General features: G+C 37.1%; 1 protein-coding gene across 10 annotated transcripts in view; it reads right to left on the bottom strand.

The window, feature by feature from the left end:
- stxbp5l (syntaxin binding protein 5L) overlaps positions 1-24,886 on the bottom strand; it is a 135,158-nt gene that overhangs the window by 96,573 nt on the left and 13,699 nt on the right. For all 10 annotated transcript variants that reach the window (XM_079881592.1, XM_079881596.1, XM_079881594.1 and 7 more), the window contains exon 2: positions 16,169-16,266. In XM_079881592.1, the coding sequence (XP_079737718.1) occupies positions 16,169-16,266 (98 nt within the window). The remainder of the gene's footprint in view (positions 1-16,168; positions 16,267-24,886) is intronic.

Here is a 24,886-nt window from a genome sequence, read left to right as displayed (position 1 = left end):
ATATAAGAGTGTTCCTACTCTTCTGAAAGTAAAGTGGGCACTTCATTATGTTGTTTTCCAGATCTTGCTGAAAAATATGAATATGCATCTCTCTCTCTCTCTCTCTCTCTCTCTCTCTCTCTCTCTCTCTCTCTGATCTGACATTAACCTGAGGTTTTGGTGCATGTGCTGTGCTCAGCTGAGCTGAACATTACGACACTGCAAATATTAATGTGAGGTCTGCTCATATGCATACTAATAACAATGCCAAACAATACATGAATATTCAACATATAACAACCCTTTTTCATAAATCACTTAATTTCCTTTGTAATGATGAATGGCATTTGACAACACATAATAACACAACAGAGCATTCATCTGCAAAATGAAAAACTTAATCTCACATGAAATGAGATATTATTGCTTTAACCCCACAGAGGCGATATCGGAACAATCATCTGTGTCACTGCATTGTTTCTGTTATGTTAAATCACTAATGAATTACTTCTCCCTGTAAGACCTTTCTCCAGAGACTCCATCTTATTGTCTTTGCTGTTTTGTTAGATGTGTGGGACACGGAATGTGTATTTGTGTTCAACTACAGACTTTAACAACACTGAATGACAAACACAGGATGAGACACATTGTCACATTTTGACGAATACACAATAATAGTTGTGGGCAAGTCATTCATCATTGTTAAAGGAATGGTTCATAATTGAGAAATGTGTGTTTTGTCATCATTTACATTTACCCTCGTGTCTTTCTAAACTCATACAACACAGTCTTTCTTCCATAGTCAGTACATACTGTTCTAAGCATGGGTACCATGTCAAAATGTACTCAATTAAAAGTACAGTATCAAGGCAAAATATACTATATAAAAAGTTTCCATATTAATTGACCTTAAGTATTTCAAGTAAAAGAAAACATTTATCTTTGGAAATGGGATGATGAAATGACGAAACCGCAGAAATGTTCTAATTGATTTAACGTTAATTCAACCTGTAAAATCATCTTTTTTTCCTGAATTAATCGTGTTATGCACCACTTCAGGTAAAAATTACCAAAGTTGCAATTATTGAAATTGATATCACTGGCAGAATATTTTGTTATACTGATAACTTGTTAAATAAATAAATGCATACGTAATATATAATTATGTTAACTTGATAAGTAAATAAATGAAAATATTTCAAAATAAATTATAATAACCAACATTATTTATTATTTATTCAATTCATTTTAACTTAAATAAATCATATTAATAATTGTTATTATTAACACATATTATGTGATAAATAATATAATGTTCAGTTTTGATGATTATGGTGAAATATGTACCTTTTACTTCAGAGCTCTTAAAGAAATTGTAAGGATAATAAAAGGGTAACACTTTAGATTAGGGAACACATATTCAATATTAACTAGCTTATTAGCATGCGCATTACAAGCATATTGGCTGTTTATTAGTACTTATCGTGCCTTTTTCTGCATGGCCATATTCTAGATCCCTTAACCCTACCCCATTACTTACTATCAATAAGCAGTAATTAAGAGTTTATTGGGGGAACTACTAGTTAATAGTGAATATGTGTCCCCTAGTCTAAAGTGTTACCATAAAAAGCATTCTTGTTTTACTTTTAGTACAAATACTCAAGTACTGTACACCGCTGCATGAAAGTCATATAAGTAGTTTTTACAATTTGTGCACTATTTTGGTTACACCATTGCTTTAAAGTGTGTCCAACAGTGCTAATTATGTTCCTCTCACATGCCAACAGCAGGAGGTAAAGCTCTGTGGCACTACCAGAGATGTTACGGGCCGCAAGAGAATCGAATAAATCCAGCCTGAATGCTGCCGCTATGAGCTCAAATGCCAAGTACATTCCAATAGCCTTAAATCCCACACCTAGTTTACCGTACTCATGTAATCTCTCTGGGTCCGTGGATGACCCCACTATATTTCTCTAATACTGGGATTAGTCTAGTACATCACGCTTCTCAATGAAATGCTTCTGAATATTTCTTGCACAGAGCTGTGCGTAAGGTTATGCAGAGGTCTGCTGTCCTTTTGCTCATAACTGTCCATCATTCGCACACAGTGCTCAAGGTCTTGTGTTTTATGTGGATAATTCCCTGCAGGAGGCAAACAGGCCCCTGCCTACATTTTCTGCTCCGAAGAATTAAGTGCAGCTAATACAGCATCCTACCAATCCTCTCTCTCTATCTCCGATTCTCTCTTTTTCACACATACTCACATTGATGCAGCTAGTTGGCAGGACCCTCCCCATTACCACTTCACTCATGGTACCACATTTTCTCCCTCTCCCTCTCTCTCTCTCTCTCTCTCTCTCTCTCTCTCTCTCTCTCTCTCTCTCTCTCTCTCTCTCTCTCTCTCTCTCTCTCTCTCTCTCTCTCTCTCTCTCTCAAGGAGATATTGATTTTGTAGCCCAAAGCCTTTTACAGCATCAGGGGCATAGTAAGAGTTATCTATCTTCAATGCACAAGCAATCACACACCAATGAATGCATTACACAAATCTGCAGTTACACAAATTACACAAGGGTGTGTGTGTGTGTGGTTGTCCGATATACAGAACCTGTGCTTGTAAAAGCATGTAAGCTCTGAAAAATATATTACAGTATATCCAAAAACTAGTAAGATGTGCTAATATGCTATGCTAATGACAAGAAGGCTGTTCCAGGAAGCTCAGTGAAAAAATAATCAGTTGAGAATGAGTTGAGATGAATGCTGAATATAAACAAATTTGTAGTACATTACCAAAAAACAGAACATTACAATTTTTTGAAAGGCTCTTATGTTTACCAAATCTGCATTATTTGATCAAAAATACAGAAAAACACAAAAATTATGAAATATTATTACAATTTAAAATAACTTTATTTCTATTTGAATATTTTATTTTAAATCTAATTTATTCCATGTGACTCCAGTCTTCAGTGTTGAAACCACCCTTTCAAGCCATATCTGAGTAAATATATAGATATAAAGGCATATATTGCACATTGTGAAAAGGCTGAAACATTTTGAGATACAAATTTGCCCAGATATATCTGTCAGTTTAAGCAACTGTCCCACTATCAAAAGTCTGTCAAGCAGACAGCAAACAGAGAGGTTGGACCAACAGCTCTATACGGTTGTTTTCTCTGAACTGCTCTCAGAGGGCACATGCAGTATATCTAAGCTTTTACTCATCTGTGGCCATTTCCCTGTTTTCACTGCCACCCATTTACAGGATTGGCAAACACATTTTCATAATTTAGCCAATACATAAACACAAAAAAAATCAGCCCATACAAATGTGTAGTTCTCTGTGGCATGCACACAAACACACACGCCTACACGCCCACACACACAAACACAAATGTGTCCGTAAATGCACGGGTTTTTGACAGCAAAAAGAGAGAGTGCAGCAATCATCATGTTGTTGCCACCGAAAACAACCCCAATTACCATCATCGGTGGTTTTGTCTGCAGCTGACATCACTGCTGGAATGATTTGAATCATAATATATATGTCAAAAGCTGAAGCGTTTTGGGTTCATTAAAGGTGCTCTAAGCGATGTTGGGTGACGTCACTTCTTGTTGACGTTTGAAGTATTGTCAAACAAAACGGAGGCTAGCTCGACCCTCCCTCCTCCTCATCCCGTCCCCTCCCCCGATGTAAATTCGGAACTTCGCGCGTTCCTTCTCCTTTTCCCTCTTCTTTGCTATTTGTTCATCGGAACGTCGTCTCTATGGTCGTGTGTCGGCCATATCAAAATTCAAGAGAATATAATTCTAACGTTAGTCGTTGTCGTTGTCTAGGACATCTCTCCTCTAGCTAACTTCCCTCTTCATGCTTCTCTCTCCTCCACTCCCCACACCCCCCATCATGTGCACGCGCACTAACCCCCCAACCCCCATCCCTAAAGCATTCTTGTCGGTTATTGGCTGGAACTCTGTTTGTTATGTTTCGTGGTCCAGGCTGGGCCAATTTGTTTTTGTTGCCGTTTGTCGAGCCTGGGCTGTCTACAGAGACCGCGTTTTTTTACAGTGTGTTCAGGGGACAGGCAGCCAGCGGATAGTGAGGAGATGTTTGCTATATGTGACAAAAAATGTTTCATCCTAAAAAACGCGTGACATCGCTTAGAGCACCTTTAATGGAAATTCAAAATAATTTAAAGCTAATTCAGTGCTTTTGACCATATCGTACTCGGATGCTTTCATGTACTCAGAATTTTTTCCAAAATGAACATGAGGCATTTCGTTCAAGAAACAAGACATCTTATCATGAACAAACTAAACAAACAAGACATCTCATTCGTGAACAAACTCAATGGACAAGGTATTTTTGTTTGTAAATGAACTGAACGAACTAGGCATCTAGTTCATGAAAAAAGGAATGGAAAATGCATCTAGTTTGTAATAGAATTAAAGGAACTGTGGGAACAAGATGTTCATGAACAGTTCATTCAGTTTGTTCATCACAAATTAAATGAACTTAAGCTAAACTGGGCAGATGGCAAAATTTTGCATGGCATTCCCTCATCCTCAAAAACCATAAAGGAAAATGAAAGAAACTACAGACGACATTAAATTAAGGATCGCAACTCAACAAAGACAAATATGATGATATTCAGTGTAAAATCAGGAGCTAGAAGCAAAACCAGTTGAGAACCACTGCAGTAAGCCACAACACACACACACACACACACATACTAAAAGAGGATCTGGGATCTACTCTCTCGCTCTCTCTCTTTGTGGAACATGAGCTGGTCGGATGACAAGTGGTGAGTCACAATGTGGGCTGATGAATAATCTTGATTTAAACACACTCATACACCCACACTCCAACACACACGCATACACACGCTGACCTGTGTTCTAAATGTAAGAGATGTGTCTTATGTAAAGCTATCAGGAGATTGTGAAGCTACAGCTTCAGGAATGTACTTCATTCACTCCGGTTCAAACAGAAAGAGGCGAAACAGTCAACACGGTCAGAAAAACACACCGCAACATTCAAGAATAGTGTTAATACAGAATATGATGATGGTGTGCACTACTGTTACTTACAGGTTAAGTGTGTAATTTTTTCTGACATTCCAATATTTATTTGACCTCAGCAATACAAGCAGAGACAACCAGGACCTATCAAAGTTGACTTCCAGAAGAGTGTAAACACTGTGGCTCTGTGGCATTTCAAAAGAATTTCTTAGATTGTTTGAGAGCTCTGACATGTCAACATCTGGCTTAACTAATAGGGGGAGATTGGATCAAGACCGTCTGGTTTTTTTTAAAACAACTGGTGAAACGTTCATTATTTTTTCCAAATGGCATGCATAAATTCTACGCTGTACGTTTAAACATCTGAATCATCACATTTTATAACAGCAGAAACAACATAAGCTAATTGCAAACAAGTTAATAAAATAAAATAATCTACAAATTTAACAAATGTAACACATTAGAAAAGTATTTTTTATTAACTCAAAATAATGTAACTAAGACTAAATGTGGCAATAATTGTAAACGTTAGTTTCTCTCTCTTTTTCTGTCTGTTTGTTTTCCTCAGTCTCGCTCTGTTGGCTGCTAGTGAAACTTTGTGGAATGAAAGTCATGCCACAATTCCCAACAGAACACATCTATCAATCTTTCACAAGCACTCTTTCCACTCTAATCAGTTCAGGAATCAAAATCTAACATTATCTAAAAGGCCAAGCATATTTAAATGACAGGCATGTCCCTCGTTCAAGGGCAATGACTAATTACAATGATGACGATAATAGAAGAACAGAGAACTGATTGCAACAAAAATTAAATGGGGAAAAAGGACAATGGATAATAGCCCATTGCTAGAGGTTTTTTTTTTTTTTTTTGTCGCAGCAACCCTCATTTTAGATAAAATAACCACCTGCTGCTCTGCTGCTATGGGAATGGAAAATGCATATGACAGAAACTGTTAATTTCCATACAACAAAAGCAGTTACAACGTAATATGTACAACGCCGAGGCCATTTGTAGTAAAATGAATGTTTAAATGCTACAGTCATATAATTTAGGTCTGTTAGTCCATTGAATTATTGCTTTAAAAATACTGATTGCTGTCTCACTTATTTTGGGGTTAACTATACATTTAATGCAGCATTCCTGATATACAGGGAGAATAAATGTTCCCACACAGACAGTCCAGGGGCCCATCAAATCAGTCCTGCTCATTCATCCATCCATCTCTTTCTCTTTATTCCATCTCCCTCCTCTCTATTTTTATCTCTCAAATATTCCAGTTATCCTTTTTTCTCAAATATTTTTCAAAAGTTTAGTGCTGGAGAACACAAATCATTCTTCTTGGTCTTAATAACATTCTGTACACACATATGTCTTCTCTTTCTCTTGCTCTATCTATTCCTGCATTCATCTGGAACACCTGAAAGGCAATCAGGGAGGCCTTGACTTCTGAGGATATCGATTGAACACAGGCCCACATGTGTCTGTGTGAGATTTGATCTGTGTCCCTGAATCTCATGGGGCCATATTTGTATCTGTGTGGACAGAATGTTTCGCATGTTCACTCTCATTAACCCCCATAATTTACTTTTTCTGATTTGCATCATAAAAGTTTCATAATAGAGGTTCATACGACTCTTACACTATATACAAAGGTACTATACCAACCACATAGGGTTTTACAGTTTAACCGCACCTTATGAGAACCTTTTGAAGCTTTATTGAGCGTTTTATGCTGTAGTTCTTCAGTAAACCATCTATGTGCTGGTGCTTGAAACCAATACATTGGACTTTACACTGGACCATTAAACCAATAATATACATCAAGAAAATTTTAAACTCCAAAGAACCATATAGTCCCCTCAAGAACTAGTGGATGACCAATATGAGTTTTTTTTTTCAATTGCCGATGCCGAAATCTTAGAGAGCAGGGTGGCCAAAAGAGTGGTGCTGGTATGACATCACTTTGAAGGCCAACCAGCAGTTAGCATCACACTGGTTTCCTCTACAAAAACCCAATAGGATTTCTCCATAGGCTTTTGGATTATCGCTAAAAAAACAAGCTCTGTAATTAACAAAAGTATATGATACTTACACGTTTTGTCATCAAGATAGACTATAAAGGTAGACTATAAACAAACAACACCACGGTGCCACCACTAAGCTTCCGACAACTCTTTCAGTTTTTATCTAAAAACATTTTCCCAGAAAGTTTGAGTTAGGGAAGTTTATAAGAGCACAACTTTAAGCATAAAGAGGCTGTAAATGGGGACTGAACTTATTTGTTCGGCATGATGACGTTTAATATCTCCGACAGCCTCGTTAGCAACCGCCTTTTTCAAGACACATAACAGCTTAAAAAAACACTAATGGGGTAATACTGATGTATTTATGTTGTAGCATAAACCTTGAAAGTATCTTGAGCTTGTGTCCACCACAGACCTTATGTCACCCATTTAACAAAAACCCCTTTTTTAAAAAAAACATTGACTTTGGGACGATGGAACCGGACATGCTAAAATGCTAACTCGCGTCCACGTTTCGGCCTACAAATACGTCATACCTGCATCACTCTAAGGTTGAGATAAAGTCAATATATTATCACAAATTTAATTTAAAGACCTGCACTTAAACATTGCTGCAGTATTTACTAAATTAATTTGTAATTGTTGTTTTGAAAATTTGTGAAAAATAATAAAGTCAGATTTATTTTTGTGTCGAAATAGCAGTCCAGCTTCCAACACTTATCAGCTGATGCAATAAATAAAAAAGCCAAATATGCCAGTATATAGGCTACTGGTCGGCCACTATTATAACCCTATACCAGTGGTTCTCAACCTTTTTGACTCAAAGCCCCGAAAACTGTCCAAAATAATATTTGAAGGCCCATATATAATAACTATACCTGTAATATATAAACTATAATATTCTATTAACAGAAACTGGGAGTTAAAATATAGGTTAATTAACCACAATTAAAACGGTGGTGTCAGTGATCAGTCATTTAAATTTTGATTAAATGTTTTTTAGCGTTTAAATTAAGTTAGATTGTTTTAATACTAATATTCATTATTAATAACAATATATTAATTGATATATTTTCTTTTCATTTTAAGTTATCTTGAGGCCTCCTCTGAAGTTTTCTGAGGTACCCTGAATGAGTATGAATCAATACAGTATTAAATATTTCTTGATCAGAAGATCTAGAAGGTCTCAGCTGAACCTAAGGTGCTACAATGAACCACTGTAGAAGCTTTTAATCTATTTGTAAGAGTGCAGGAATGTTAGCCACAGCGTGAATACACTTGAGAGTTGAGTGTTTGTGCATGTGCTCGTGTGCCAGTTAGCCAGTCAATCAGTTTTTTTTCCTCCACTTATTTGATCTGCTCTTCAACCTCTCCACCTCCATACTCATTAAGCCCATAGGCCTTTCTTTCAGTCACTCTAATTGCAATCATTTCTGCACAATGACCGAATAACGCCATTTATCTCTCTTCTCCATCCTTGCTTCGACGCCAACCCACCCCCGCGCTCCCTCCATCCATCTAATAATCAGCCAATCTGCCAAAACTTCACCACTCTGTCAAACTGAGACCAGGTCAAGAAGGCAGTTCACATGCATTACATGCACATCAAGAGAAAAAATCAACATAGCACACACATACACACCCAGAAATGAGCATAAACATAAGCACACAACACATAATACACCGAAGCAATTTGTATGCTGGTTAACTGAACCCTGAAAGGACAGAAGCCTCAAGGACACATAAACATAATCTAAATATTATTTTAATTAAGTAAAGAATGAAAGCCCTCAAACACACACGTTAATCACACATGATTGACCTTTCTTGTCCGCTGCTTTGAATATCTCTATAACCTTTTCCTATATTCATAACTAGAAGAAAAATGCCCACAACTATATACAAAAAAAAATGTGTGTGGGTCAGGTTTTGCTTACATTGTGGGGCCAAATGTTCCCAGATGGACAGTAAAAACTGAAATAACCTTCACTGTGTGGAAAAGCCAACGGTCCCTTGAGGAAACAACTTAATAAACATACTAAATGATGTTTTAATGCAGTAAGGTTTCTATTAAGGTCAGGGGTAGAAAATAGAAAAAACAACAGAAGTCAATGTAAAGTACATATGCCATGTCAAAAAACAGTGTGTGTACAGTAGGTGTGTGTATGTCTTGCATCTCGTTGCAGCCATAAAATGCTCATTAATTTAATTAGCGACGTTCACTATAACTCAGTTTAAATCAAATGTAATTAGGTTATTTGCAAGGGTCCCTCTCTACAGTCTGAGTGTGTGTAATCGTGGGCATATGGCTTGGCAACGTTTTCCACAACACAGAGATTTGCTAACAGGATGAATATTAATGATGTCAGTGACATCATTGTAATATTTGCAAACTAAATTAAGATTGGTGTTCTCTTCCTTGCATCTTTTTAACCACCTATAGACCTTAGTGAGGGTTACATCATGTTTAATGTTTGACAGGAATGAAAACGAGGCTGTGAAGGGTAGAAGTACAATGTCCTCAATAGATTTTACTGTAGTTTAACAAAGTAATTGTTCAGCTGACAAAACATCTTAAAAAAAAAACTTTAAGCTGACTCTCGTGCACAGGTGATATAGACTTCACAGACAAAAGCCACTGCAAGACTGCAAATACATATCAAGTGCCCCATTTGAGACAATGCCATTGTACGTTAGGGTTTCATTCATTCAAACATAAAGCCTAGTCCACAGATCAGCTTTTTCTGGTCAAGAATCTTTGTGACATTCAGGACCTAAACCGGTTACATACCATTCAAAAGTTTGTGGTTGGTCTCTTATGCTCACCAAGGCGACATTTGTTTAATCAAAATAGTCAAATACAGAAATATTCTGAAATATTGTTACAACGTTTATTTTAATATATTTTAAAATTTAATTTATTCCCGTGACGGCAATTTTCAGCATAGTTTCATAATTCATTCCAATATGCTGATGCTCAAGAAACATTTCTTATTATTATCAATGTTGAAAACAAAACTAAGATACATTTTATTTCAGGAAATTTTTGATGAATAAAAAGTTTAAAAGATCAGCATTTTTTAAATAGAAAGCTTTTGTAATATTAGTAATGGGTTTACAGTCACTTTTGATCAATTTAATGTGTCCTTGCTGAATAAAAGTATTAAAACAAAAAAAATCTTTAAAATAATTGTAATAATGACCACAAGCTTTGGAACGGTAGTGTCTTACAAGAAGCAGAGTAAATATACAGTAGTCTGTCTTCAGCGATATCTCATTTACTGACTACCAAGAGTTGTTTTTTTGTTTTTTGTTTTCAAAAAAGGAAAACCTCAGAAAAGCCCATTATAACAGCATGGAAAAATTACAAAAAAGAAATTGATTTAAACCTGTGTACTCTTACTTCCAGAAACCACGTAAAGCTAACCCATCAGATTTGAACTTCTTTTTTTTTTTTTTGAGAAAGCTAATAGGAAACAAAAAAAATCCAATGTTAAAATCCAATGTATCAGAGTGTAACTGCAAAAAAAAATTAAAAAAAATGCATGAGAGAACTGGAGCAAAGATGTTATAAATATGAAGAGAGCCTGTAAAAAAGGGTGACATATTGTCAGCAGGAAAGATGGCAGCAGCGTGCTAACTATCAGCATCAGCGCTAAGATCTCAGCATTATTCACTGTCACTCTGACCACACGCACAAGGCATCTGTCATTGCCTTGGTGTTTGTGCATGTTTCTGTGACTCTGCGTTAGATGTGTTTGGATGAGCGTGTGAGTGCATGTGTGTGTTTCGCCCATCATTCCGACATTAACTGGACAGAGGCTGCGGTGAACTCTAAACGTGCCCTGACTGATAATGAAAACAGTTCCTGCTCTTTCACACCCTCACTCTCCCCTCTCCAATAAAAATGGAACAGAAAAAGGGGGAAAAAAATGATGCAGAAGGTTACATGACTCCACCCTCTGTTTTGCCATCTCACCAAAATTCATCATCCCTCCACAACCAATTCCTCTCTCTCTATTTCCTCTAGTCTGCTTTGATGAGAATCGATAGCTTATCACAGAGGAGAATTATATTACCTGTTCACACACATACAATCCTACAAACTCTCAGAGAAATGCACATCGAATTGAATTATTCCGTTTTTGAACATACGTATGTGCACACACACGGGTAGTGAATTCTATTACCAGTCTCCTATTGGACAGTAATCCTCTCTTCACTTCCTGCTACGATAAGGACTACATCACACAAAAAACATCTCACAGTGCACCGGTGTCACAGAGCAGATCCTAACAAAAACACAAAAGATGAATGACGCATACATTGTGCGTCAAAGGACGATGTTTGGAAGGAAGCCAACTGTCGCCCCTCAATGCACCTGTCCAATTTTATAACAATTGAAAAGAATTTAGCATGCAATGCCAGTGAATTAGAACTGACCGCTACAGGGTTGCTGTTAGAGAACTCATGAGTCATGCAGATGATGCATGAACTAGAGATGTTAAAGTGCTCCTATTATGCTATTTTAAAGGGGTCCTTTTATACCCTTTTACAAAGTCTTGATTTTGTTTTTGGGGTGTACTAGAATATGTTTTCAGGCTTGATTTTTCAAAAAACGCATAATTTACATTATTACAGCTCCTCTCTCCCCAGTCTGGTTGAACGCGTCGTTTTCGATGAAGCCCCTCCTTCTGAAATATGAAATGTGCTGTGATTGGTTAGCTGGACCAGTGTGCAGCGCTTAGCGCGTGTACGAGAAATGTCACGCCCCTTCATAACCCTATGCTCTACTCAGGTGTAAATATTAAAGATGCTGTCAATTTCAAACCATTTCGAGCCTGATTCAGACCCTGACAATGTTAACGAACAAGAGGATAGTGCTGAACGGACTTTGCAAGCATGGATTTGAACACTCTGGACATTTCAGAGTGGTATGGTTTTTTTTTTTGTAATTTTCTTATAGATATAACGTTATCCACCATTTAATCAAATTTGTCAGAAAACTATGGTAATACAAACAGTAATCGATCACAAAATCATGAATCATTTTCCTAATGGGCAGAGAACAGCCTCACAAAAGCAAGAGCTTACAAAATCTAAAGTAAACACTACATCAATACTGTAATGTTAGTTAGCAGGCGAGCGGAGACAAAGCTTTGCCCTTCGTTTACATCTATCATAGTTTACATTTATGCATATAGCCTGCAAAATGTGCAGCGCACAGACAAACGTTGAGGTTATAATGTTCAGGAACAGTGTTAAAAATGTATTTTAACCTTTCTAAGTTTGTTAGCTTTAGGACAAACTTTTTTCCTGGGTGTAAAAAACAGCGACAACAACTCTTCCTTATCTCTAAAGCAGCCCAACATGGCCTCACCCCCTTTGTTGCGTGTTCCCGGGGTTTATGTAAATTTTAGGGTTAGTGTTGTCACCAACCCGAGAAGAAGCTTGTTGTAGTCCCTACCAGATGTTTGTTGTAGTCCACAGCTACTCTGATATGAACAGAAACGATGGCTTTGGTTTTACAGCATCAATTAGTGTCTGAGTCCAATAATGAAACATTAGAAGAAATAGTTGATCAATTTGAACCACCAACGCAAGCACAACTTGAGCAGGGCGTTTCTAAGTGGTCAACGTTATTTGCGGGCAGCGAATGAAGAGCATAGGGTGGTTGTATGCAAATTTGTAACAAACCTACTTAGATTTCAGCAGGATCAAGACCCGAAATTACTGACAACTCGTTTCAGTCAGTTTAGAAAACAGCTCTTTCTTTTGGAAGACAGTAACTTTATTTGTCGTGCACTTTGATATTTGAAACTTTGCAGACCTTTTACATTCACAAACAGCTGTATATTATATCAACTATGTGCTAGCTGGCAAGCTTTTCTGGAGATCTTGGCTCCTTTTCAATACACACAAGCAGTAGTGTGGAATGCAGAAGCATATGTCATTGTCGTGGTAACAAACAATGATGCTTGCCTGTGCTAGCATGTGAAACACCCTGCATCTGAGGTGATTATTATAACTATTGTAGTCTTACAGAAACGATGCTAAAAATTCAGCTTTGCCAACATTTCAATTATATTAAAATGGAAAACAGCCATTTTATATTGTATTAATATACAACAATTTTACAGTTTTTACTGTATTTTTGAACAAATAAATGCAGCCTTGGTGAGCATTAGAGAACGACCCCAAACTTTTACACTTTTAACCATTTTGCATTTAAAAAACGTTTACAAACTCAATCCAGTGCTCAATTTTTCTAAATGGCATTGAAAATAAGCATGGTGCTTCTCCTACTCACAAACTAGTTCATCTAAAAATGTATATTGTGTACCATTCCATAATTGTGCCATTATTGAAGAATTTGGAAATAACTTGTTATAAATTGGAAATAAATGTTCAAACAAAACCTACACCACTGCATATACTTACAGACACACACAAGTAGCTAGCATAATCTGTTAAGACTGTTACATCAACGTGACGATTAATTCTGTCAGGATTTCTTACTGTAGTTCTTACTGAAGTAAATTTTTAATGTATTTTGTCAAAACAGAATCTTAATACGGGTTTTTCATCTGTGTTTGGTTCTGTAAAATTGCTTCTTTTCCACAAGTTCAGAATGACTTTACTGGATTGGTATGAGATTGATTATTTGTCTTCATTCATGGGGCTTATGCAGTTAGCTGACTGCAGTAAAGTGAATGCCACACCAACCTCAGCCCTGCATACTGCCATCCTGCCAAGATCTGCATCAAAACACACACAAACACACACATCAATAAAACCTGTCAGTATAATGTGCTCCTTGCTTACATCAGCATGGTGCCTATTTTTATACACAGTACACATGATAGCGTAATGTTTTACACCTGCCACATGTCTTTCTTTCCTAAGCTAAAAAGAGAGGCGCTATTTTAATACATTTACAAATCTTTCTAAAACGAGCACAAATGCAAACTCATCCATGCACACGTTGAGTATTCCCCTATAAAAATGATTTGCAGACAGTGTATGCAGTGAGTGCACAGAGAGGTTGATAATCAATAGTGCAGTGTGAATGTTTAACTTTGGCTGCTTTCAATCAATACAGAGCTCTGAACAAGAACTAAATATACAGTACCATTCTGCCCAGGAAACGATAAAGAGAAAAAGTGAGGAATGAGAAAGGAAGACGAACGAAATGCAAACTTAATCGGAAACAAACACAATCAGTAAGCCGTAGTACATTATGATGTGTACAGGATGAAAGATTGTTATATATAAATATAGATATAGATATAGATATAGATATATATTACTGACCCCAAACTTCTAAAAAGTAGTATATATTATATAGGTATCAAAGGTCCTTGCAGTGGATGTCATGCAACAGAATACAATGATGATCTAAAATCTGTGCACACAGTGACTTTACACAATAGTCCATGCCAAAACCTTCAGCTGACACAGAAATGGCTCCCAACAGAGTCAAAGCCCCTTCCTTTCATGTCTCATTAGCATGTGATACATGCTGATGAAAGGGCAGACAGAAAGACACAAACAGTAGAAGAAAAAGTATCAGAAAAAAAGTAAGAGACAGATTGAGAGAGAGACAGGGAGAGTCATGCTTTTCACAGTTAAGTAACACAGTCATATAGTTATCTACGGTAATGACAGGTCCATAATTAGCACAAAGCTAATTCACTATGATGCAAAAATGGCTCACTATCTCTCTTTCCCTCCCTCCTTTCATCTGTCTGCCACATAATTCCTGGGCATTTCTTCTCTCTACTTCCTGCTTAGTCTGACTCTCAGACTTTGTTTTCTCAATATCGCAAGCAAACCTCTGTGATTAACCAAATAAATAGCATCATCATTAAGGACAAACTAAAACATTTTAAGTTCCAAATCATAAAACACTTCAGACACTTGAGCTGTACAAGTGCTAGGATCGGGTTAAAGGAACGTGATTAATTTATTCATAAATTTCACACACCACAAATCAGATCACATATTTTCACTTCTAAATTCTCTTCTAAATTGTGAGAGCTTTCTCTTTGGCGAATTTACAATTCATTATATCTGTACTGAATAATTCCGACATGGAAACTGCAGACTTTGCATTTTCTAAGCTGATTTTAGTTTTTTTTTAGGAAAGTCAGCAGAATTATGTGGAATGGATTTAAATGTGGAAGAATTTAGCAAAACTGAGTCTTAGGGTGTGTAGTTGTAGTTTAGTTCTCTAGGTAAAAATGATCAATTTAGTCCTGGTTCCCTAAGCATTCACACTGTAATTTTTAAGACATACATTTTTATGTTTTTGGTCTGTGTTGCGTTCATATTTCATTCGAATCACACCAGAGTTCGTTTGGAAGCAGACTGAGACCCATCTTTTTGCCAGTCTGGTGCGTACCAGGGTTTGGATAGAAATGTTCACCCTTATTCAAGTGAACCGCACGGCACAATATTTAAAGGAACACTGTCTGGGCTCTCAGTCAACATCTGTTTGGAGCAATTTACATTTTTTAAAAAAATTTTATGTGCTTCTGAAAGCGCACTGCTTTTTGCAAAGTAGTTGGCCCTTTTTTATTCTTTACATGACGTAAATGCAAACAATGACCGAAGACGGGAAATTACCCAGCAAATCGAATCAGACATCTCTGAAAATAAAACATTACTGTAGGCTTACTGGTAAGGCAAGAACACTGATTTCACTCAATAATTCATTTTCTGTGGAGTTTTGCAGGCACAGAATCCAAGCAGGCCTGTTCAATAATGCTGCCAAAGAATTATAGAACAAAAATACTAAGCTAATACAGGTTTCTGTTAGTGGCCAATACTCATGTTTAGCCATTATTTATCCAACTATGTTGGAACTGGGTGTCTCACTCTCTCTGTCTGTCTGTCTCTCTCAATTTTTCTGTCAGTCATTCTCAGTATTAATGCATTTGTGACATTGTGCGGCGATTCCTCTGGGAGTCACTCAAATGGTCTTACACTCCTCTATGCCATAGGGAGGTCTTTAAAGCAAGGAAACATGACAGCATTTACCTTACCTCAGAAAGTAGCTATCCCAAAGCCCAAAAGCCCTCCCAAAGTCTTGAAATTACACTGTGGAGGAAACAGCATTGGATCACTGAGGGAAAAAAGGATACAGCCGTACTCCTCCGGAACGAGTGCCGATGGCAAGGATCTTCTGCACCGGGTCAAATGCCAGAGCTGTGGGCTGATAGGGAAATCCATGACGCACCGTCTACAGAGAAATGAAAACAAGAGCAAACATGAAAAAAGCTTTGAAGAAAACCTTGTGTGCTGCGTCAAGAACAAAGTACTGTATAGGCAACTTCAGTCATTCATTCCCACACAATAGTGACACAGCCTACGGCCTGACTGAACCCCCTGTGACTCTTCTGAGAACAACTCACATGAGACAATTCTCGCTGCTCAATGTGCAGCCACCCGCTCTTTCCTCTCTCCTTCATAATATCTTCTGCCATATTTTTATTGGTTTGGCAGTACATTATACTGTTACATAAAAGTTTGGGTTTGATTGTGAATTGTTTTTAAAAGAAGTCTCTAATGCTCCCCCAGGCTGCATTTATTGTATTAAAAATACAGGGGAAACAGTAATATTGTGAAATAACTGTATTCAATTTTAATATATTATAAATGTTTTTTGGTTTTTTTTCTGTGATGGCAAAGCTGAATTATTTTTTGTGAAATTCATCACTCCTTTAATACAATTGTCTTTATTAATAATATAATCAAACTTGATATATATGTCAGTATGATTTATTGCAGTAAACAATGGGATTGTGTCATAAATGTGGGATATTTATGACACAATCCCATTGTTTACTGCAGGAAATCATATTGGCGACCTGTGGACCACAGGTTTGAACTGAACTGAACTGCTTGCTGACTGTATCGGTGTGGCTCAGTGCTTCTCCTGTTTTCCATATCAGTGTTTTTGAGAATTTTAGCGATGTTTCATCTGGCTTTAAACTATCGATGCATTTGATTTGTGGTTTGTATCGGAGAACTCTGCACCGAAATGGAACGCTTCTCACCAGATCTCACAGCGATGGGTAGAAGTCGAGTGATGGAGACAGTCAGCAAGTAAATTCATTCACAGATCACGCTGATAAATGCGGTGATGCTCCGTGTGGCACGCGGTTCAAATGAGGAGCTTGTTGAGAGAAATAAAGTGAGGAGGTGTTGTGTGCGCTGTGTAAACAACATGATGGTTATTTTAGCTCAAGACTAAATGTGAACATGCATTTACTCATCTCACTTGCACGAAAACATTCAGTATTCCTAAAAATAAATAAAAACAGTAAAATGCAATCTCAGAATTTTACGAAAAACTTTTATAATTAACTATATTAAATTACATAAATATACTTTATGTATTTAATCTCACTTTATTAACCAATGTCTTTGCTGCTGACCTTCAATGATCTAATTCAACCATACTAATAAGCAAAAATTACTTTAGATTAGATTTAGAAATAAGAGTGTTGAACTTCCTTCTCCTGTATCCTATTGTTCTTTAATCCAGAATGGCAGCACAGCTGAACGGTTTGTTTGAGCGGCGCCCTCTACTGTACAGGCGTACATATTCATTTTCTTCAGCCTGAGGCTTATTCATTTCACTTTTGGTGTGAAAGGCCCTTAACATTTGCCAAAAATAGAACTTTTTTTGTTGTTATTAAAAAACAAAACAAAAAAAAACAGCAAGCCCAGCCCAGGTGAGAAAAAGTAACGCAAAAGTAATGTAACGCATTACTTTTCATAAAAAGTAACTAGGTAACGCAATTAACTACTTTTGGGGGGAGTAACGCAATATTGTAATGCATTACTTTTAAAAGTAACTTTCCCCAACACAAAAGTTGAAAAGTTGGCGATGGAAGAAAACCTTATCGATCCCATTTTACTCTTAAATGTCAGATGTCTACCAAATGCAAACTGTTAGGTGGAGGACGTTGTATTGATAGCAACATGAAGTACAGGTCAAATTACTCAAGTCAATAAAATAACAAAACAAACGCAATCAAATATGCCCTGCTACTTAGTTTTCTGAAGAGCAAAATCACTTGGGATTTGAACCCAGGAACCTTTCAACCACATAATCATATATCATGAATGATGATGACACCAGATCACTTGATTGAGCCACTGAATCATATGGCATTTCATGCTGCCGTCAGGCTGACAACACTCCACTTTCTATCTCATTTCCTCTTCCATGTCTACAATCTCAGCAAAGATCTCAGCATGCCTTTCTGGCACCTCGCTGACCACTCAAGCTCAACTTGATCAAAACCAATCTCAGTTAGCGCTGCCCCACTCAGTCTCTCTTCATCCCAGCTGAAGGTCACACAACTGTCAACTCTTGCTGTGCAAAAACGATGGTATCCTTCATGACCAACTATCACATTCAAGGACAAAAATGCAACAACCACCTAAACCAGCCCTCCTACACCACCCAGATGTTTGTTTATGCTCTGTTTATTTAATAGCACGATTACTCTTTCCTCATTGGCCTTCGTGCCTCTGCTATATAATCCCTTAAACATATTCAAAACATTGCTTCTCGTCTCAGTTTCAACTCAGTTCAATTCTTTCAAGAAAGAAAGAAAGAAAGAGTAACACTTTACAATAAGGTCTCATTTGTTAACATTAGTTAATGCATTAACTAACATGAAATTACAGAAAAAGCAGTACATTTGTTGCAGTATTTATTAATCTCTGTTAATGTTAGTTAATAAAAATACAGTCAGGTTAGTTAACCGTGCATTAACTAATGTTAACAAATACAACTTTTGATTTGAATAATGTTTTAGTAAATGCTGAAATGAACATTAACATTAATAAATGCTATAGAAGTATTGTTCATTGTCATTCTTAGTTCATGTTAACTAGTTAACTAATGTTAACTAATGAAACCTCATTGTAAAGTGTTACCAAAGGAAAGAAAGAAATTACATACATACAAAAGGTATTAATTAATACAAAAAATTAAAACTGAAATAATTTACCAGTAATGCCATGAATTAAAATAATAAAATTATTAGTATTATTATTATTATTATTTTTAACTAAAATAAAATAAACATTTAACAAGATAATAAATTAAGTTAAGGTAGGTTTAGTGCCTTACTCCGGGACCCAATAGTGATGGCTTTCTAAAAGTGGGTCTTGAACTGGCAGCCTTCTGGTTAAGAGCAGAGAGCTTTATTATGTAAGTGTGCATTTAACCTCTAGAATTGCTCACACATTACATCATTACAAATCAAAAATGAAAGATGCTGTTATCTGCCATTAGCAAACAACTATCTGTAAGGACGGCCCCTTGTGGAGCATCACCGGGTTAAGTGCTTTGCTCAAGGACACAACAGTGACATGGGAACACAGTAGTTCAAGGGTTCACATCATTTAATCTATTTGCTGATACTTCAGTGGTTAATCTCGTCAACAAAATTACTGGCAAAAATGAGTTTAGTTAATAAGAAAAAAGAAAAAAATATGCAAAAATATGACAAGAAAAATCACTGCACAACATATTAAAAATGCACTAATAACGTTTTTAAGAAGAACATTTGTGAAAGAATATGATTGCTTCAAATAATGCATTCAAATACAATAAATGTCAGGGATTGACCTGTTTGAGCTGCATCAGCTAATGTAACACCAGTAAAATGAAGCGCTTTTCTAGTGGATTAATGAACTCACCCAAACAAATTCAATACAAATGAGAGTAATCGGATATATGCAATATATAAACATATTGCAATGTGCATCTGCAGAAAATGCACAAGTGATTGCACAAATTAACTGTGTAATTCATGTTGTGAATACGTTGTTTCCACAACAATACACTAAAACACAAATGATGAATAATTACATAAGTATTATTCACATATAGATTATTAAAATAATTACAATAATGTACTCGTCTTATTTCAGAAGATCAGGTTTTTATATCCAGGACATTTTTCAATTTAAAAAAAAAAAATGTTGATATGTTTCAATTTGATGTATTTATGTTTGAATATTTCATATTCAGTTTACAAAATATTTACAGAATATTTAGTTTATATATATACACACACACACACACACACACACATACACATGTCGGTAACTATGAAACTTTTCCTTATATTAGCTGCTTAAGTTTGTGGTCCACACACCTGTCCACTTGTTGCAGCTGGGATCACATCAATCTTTAAACAACCAACAAAAGTGCTTCAAAGTTCCTAACCCTCTCACTAGCGAGTCACTTATGTGCCATTTTACAAAATGAACATTTGTCTTGTTATACTTGCAGCAAACTGCCTGCAATCTCTGTACTCAATTGAGCTGGTTAGGGGCCAACTTGAAATCATGCAGCTCTGGGTGTGTTTTATTTGGTGCACTGAACAGTACAGATTACAGAAGTTGTCCAGAATGTGTGCTCTGAAATGTAAGAGCAGGTGCTGTCCACAGCCATCGGTGCTGGAAGCGTGCAACGAGAGCTATACACAGCCTGCGGGTCTGTGCTAGTGCTCTGGCACTGTCCACCACAGATGGTGCTGAAATCCATCACACATGCGGCTCCAGAGCTGTGACGCAAATTGTGACACTGTCCAAAAAAATTAATTTTTAGAAACAATTCTGCAGATTAGTGCAGAATAGTTCCTGATTGGGAAACGAAGAGAAAGTGACAAGTCCATGAGGTAACTATCTCACTTTTAGCGCACTCTCGCTCACTCACTTCCCCCATTTGTTTGGCTCCCTCATAGAGGTACGTTCATCAATAATTCATCTGCATAGCTCTGGACTGATGCAAGCAAGTACTGGATGAATGAACAAGATGGAGTGATCACAAAGTGAGCGAAATACAGGCAGAGAGAGAGAGAGAGAGACGGGATGGAGTGAGTGTGATGTTCCATCCGTGGCTATTAAGCAGTAATAAGGCTGTGATGAAAACCATTGTCATGTCCAAATTCTCTCGACTTGTGACTAAAGCTGCAGGTTTATGCAAACATCTGGAATCATTGCTCTGCGTCTGCATGGGCGTGGCTGCATTCGATGTTTCAAAGCGTATGTGCGTGTGAGTGTTGCTTTATCTTCTCTATTAATCAAACGAGTGCTAATGAATGCCTCGCCGTATAGATTTTCATTCAGTGCTCTGCTTTATTGCAGAGTATTTAAGCATCCCCCTCCCATTCCCTTCTTAATTTCTGGGCTTCTGTCCTCTTGCTCTGTCTCTTGCTCTCTCTCATACTGATATTGGGTGTTGTCTCTGCCTTTTAGCTATTCAATTTCTCCACCCTAATTCTACTACTACATACTGTTCCATCACTCTTAAAATGGGTTTCATTTTAGGGTGAATTGTGACTTTAAGTGTTTGTGTATGGCAAACCTCTCTCTCTCTCTCTCTCTCTCTCTCTCTCTCTCTCTCTCTCTCTCTCTCTCTCTCTCTCTCTCTCTCTCTCTCTCTCTCTCTCTCTCTCTCTCTCTCTCTCTCATACACTACCATTTAAAAGTTTAGGGCCAGTTAGATTTGTAATTCGATTTTTTTAAAAGAAATTAATACTTTCAATCAGCAAGCACGCAAGTGACCGTAAAGATGATGGATATATCCATCAAAGAATCCTGAAAAGAAATTATCACGGTTTCCAAATAATAAGTAGCATAACTTTTTTAGCATTGATAAGCACCAAATCAGCATATTATAATGATTTCTGAAGGATCATGTGACACTGAAGACTGGAGTAATGATGCTAAAAATTCAGCTTTGCTATCACAGGAATAATGTTTTTTTTAAAACTGTTATTTTAAATTGTAATAATATTTCACAATATCACTGTTTTTACTGTATTTTTGATCAAATAAATGCAGCCTTTATGAGCAAAATCTTGACTTCTTTTCAAAATCTTGCCAACCCCAAATGGTACGGTATATCTCATTCGCTTCCTTAGTAGCTCTTACCCATGACTCAATTTCCTTCAGCCACAAACATACGAATGATCTTGTTCATTCACACTTGCAGAATCAAAACGTGGTCACACCACACGTCTAGCTGTCACAACCCTGAAAAAAGTTGCGTTAATGCTGAGAATCAGGCCAGGACCGCATATGCTGTGTGTTTGAGCGTGCCGTAGCATGCTTTTGTGCCAACCAAGGAGCAAGCCTGAAATGAACCTCCCCACCCCCACTCTCCATTTCTCCAAGTCATTCATACGGGCTATATCAGCTTCTTCAAGCTGTGTGTATCTGCCCCTCTCTTTGTCTTGCAGTTTGCTAGATAATACAAAAATGAATTAAATACTTCCAGTAATGCTGCTGGTATTCTTTCAACCCATACTTCTTTTTGTAACTGATGTGAAGCCATGAATAAAATGGAAATCTCTGCAGCTACATTAATACTGCCCAATGGTTTTTGAACTATGGCTTTGTGACTTCTTGTTCTGTGAATGTTTTAATAGGAATTACAGTAAGTGACAGATTGTGTTTAGGGGTTTTCTCTATCAGCTCATATTTGTAAAGAAGGGCAGAGTCAGTTCATAAAAAACATAAAATACTGTATCTGTGGCACACTATCAATTACTACACAGAAGAGGCTAATTTAAATTCTGTTCCACACATAAACAAATGGGAAATGTGTTTATAGTAAGTATGCACTTATAATAGAAACACACTGTATTGACCATATAACACATTTAGGGCCAGATCTATTAAACAAGGCAAATTAGCCTAAGAGTGCAATTCCAAAAAAGCGCAGATGGGAGTGGAAAGTTCTGTGCGTGATCTACTGACGACGCGCAAATTAAAGAACACAGATGCAGCCGTCAGATCATTTCCATAATGACCAACGCAATCTACCAAGATCAGCGCAAATTAGCGTCTGATTTAAGACATGCTTTTTTTTTTACAGTAAATAATGGCGCAAATACCAGTAAATTGACTAGCGCAAACCTTAGTAAATTGCGTTGCGTGATTCATTTAAACACTCTCCTCCCATAAATTTTGTGTCTGAAAGGGAAACTCCTACAAATGCATATGAGATCATTTCAGCCGCAAAAATAACACTGTCTACGCCTTTTCAGCGCTAATTTTTCACCGCGTGTCTTTAGTAAATCCTGACAGTAGTTTTTTAATGGCAAAAGACGATTTACGCTGGCACAAGCTGTTAGTATATCTGGCCCATAAACATTTAAAGGGATAGTTCACCTAAAAATACAAATTCTGTCATTTACTCACCCAAAAATATATATTTTTTCAGTCTTCTCGTTTAAATACAATGACAGCCTATAAAGAACAAGTTCTGTCAAGCTCCAAAATGTACCATCAAGTTTTTAAAAAGCTACAGCACAAATGTATATATATATATGAAGAGTTCAGATGCAAAAGCCTCTAAGTGCCATCTGAAATTTTCTTCTAGAATGATCATTTTTATCAAGCTCATATATTTAAGTTCAGTAATTTCTCTTAAATTACAATTAATAGGTAATTTTCATTGCCATTTAAGTGAAATTACTGAACTTAAATATACGCGCTTGATAAAAATGATCACTCTAGAAGAAAATTTCAGATGGCACTTAGAGGCTTTTGCATCTGAACTCTTCATATATATATACTGTATATAGCATGACAGATGTACACATACATTAGGTTGAAAACAGCTATTCCTTTAATGAGATACACAAACACACAAGCACACATTCACACAAACACACACACATAAACCCGTCTCCCACAGCTGGAGTAGGGGCGGGTGGTCGGGGTTTGGCAGCTCTGCAGCCTTTAATCATGGGCTGGAGAAGAGCTTGACACACAAGGGGGCACTGACCTCCTGTCTGTCCCAGCAGGGCAATGTGACCTGTGACAGGAAGGAGACGAGGAGCCTCCCTGTATCCATGCATAAAGGCGGGGTGTGTGTGTGGCGGGGTATACAGGCCCCATACGAGCTGCAAAGAGAGTCATTTGCCATTAAATATACATAGTACAGAGAGAGGATGAAAAATACATCTACTGGCCCCAATCTTTAAAGCCTCATTCATATTTCATGGCCAGAAGATATTTTTTTCTCTTTTTCCCTCTTTTTCTCTCTCTTTCTTTCTCATTCTATATCTCTGGCCTTTAATTTTGGCTTTCGGTTTGTAGTCGACAACATGTTTAATTCTGCATTGGAAAGGCACAGGAAGGAGGAGAGCAACATGCAGTAAATAGACCTGCGTGGCACTGATGTTATAGAACTCTCCAGAACACTGAGCAAGGGTCTCTCGCTCTTCCTCTAGCTCTATCTATCTCTATCTAATTACATTTCAAACCACTCTTTCTCCATCGTTCCATATAAATATATAAATATTCCAACACATACACACAATGAACTCTCTTTCTCGTTTATTCACTCAGCCTTTTCTTTCAGAGGGGCGGGCGAGTCTAGACCCCAATCTAAAAATAGACCACACATCCAGCGCTCCCATGCTCCGCTCTGTGCCCAAGACTGCAGATCTCACACTCACACTCGAACTGTGTCTTTCGCAAACACGCACACACACTGCACGTTATCGTTTTAGCAGAACAACAGGTCTTGTCATATGCTCTCCCAAATATTCTTGGATGGACTGTCGTCATCAGTTCCATTCATATAATACCCTCTCCGCACACACACTTATTTATTTATATGTACAACACGGCATTGATCTGTTTCTGCAATGCAATATAACACAGTGTAAGCAAAAGAGGGTCTATATAAATGTCTGTTGAAATCATTAATGCAGCATGTATTAAAAATGTATTGAGGAAACTATTAATGCTGCCTTTTGTACACACAAACTTATATGTCAGAGCACAAACATGAAATATTAAGGAACAAATGA

The sequence above is a fragment of the Squalius cephalus genome, assembly GCF_949319135.1.
Source record: "Squalius cephalus genome assembly, chromosome: 9".
NCBI lineage: Eukaryota > Metazoa > Chordata > Actinopteri > Cypriniformes > Leuciscidae > Squalius > Squalius cephalus.
The sequence above is the reverse complement of the archived record's forward strand: the minus strand, read 5'-3'. Positions and strand labels throughout refer to the sequence as shown.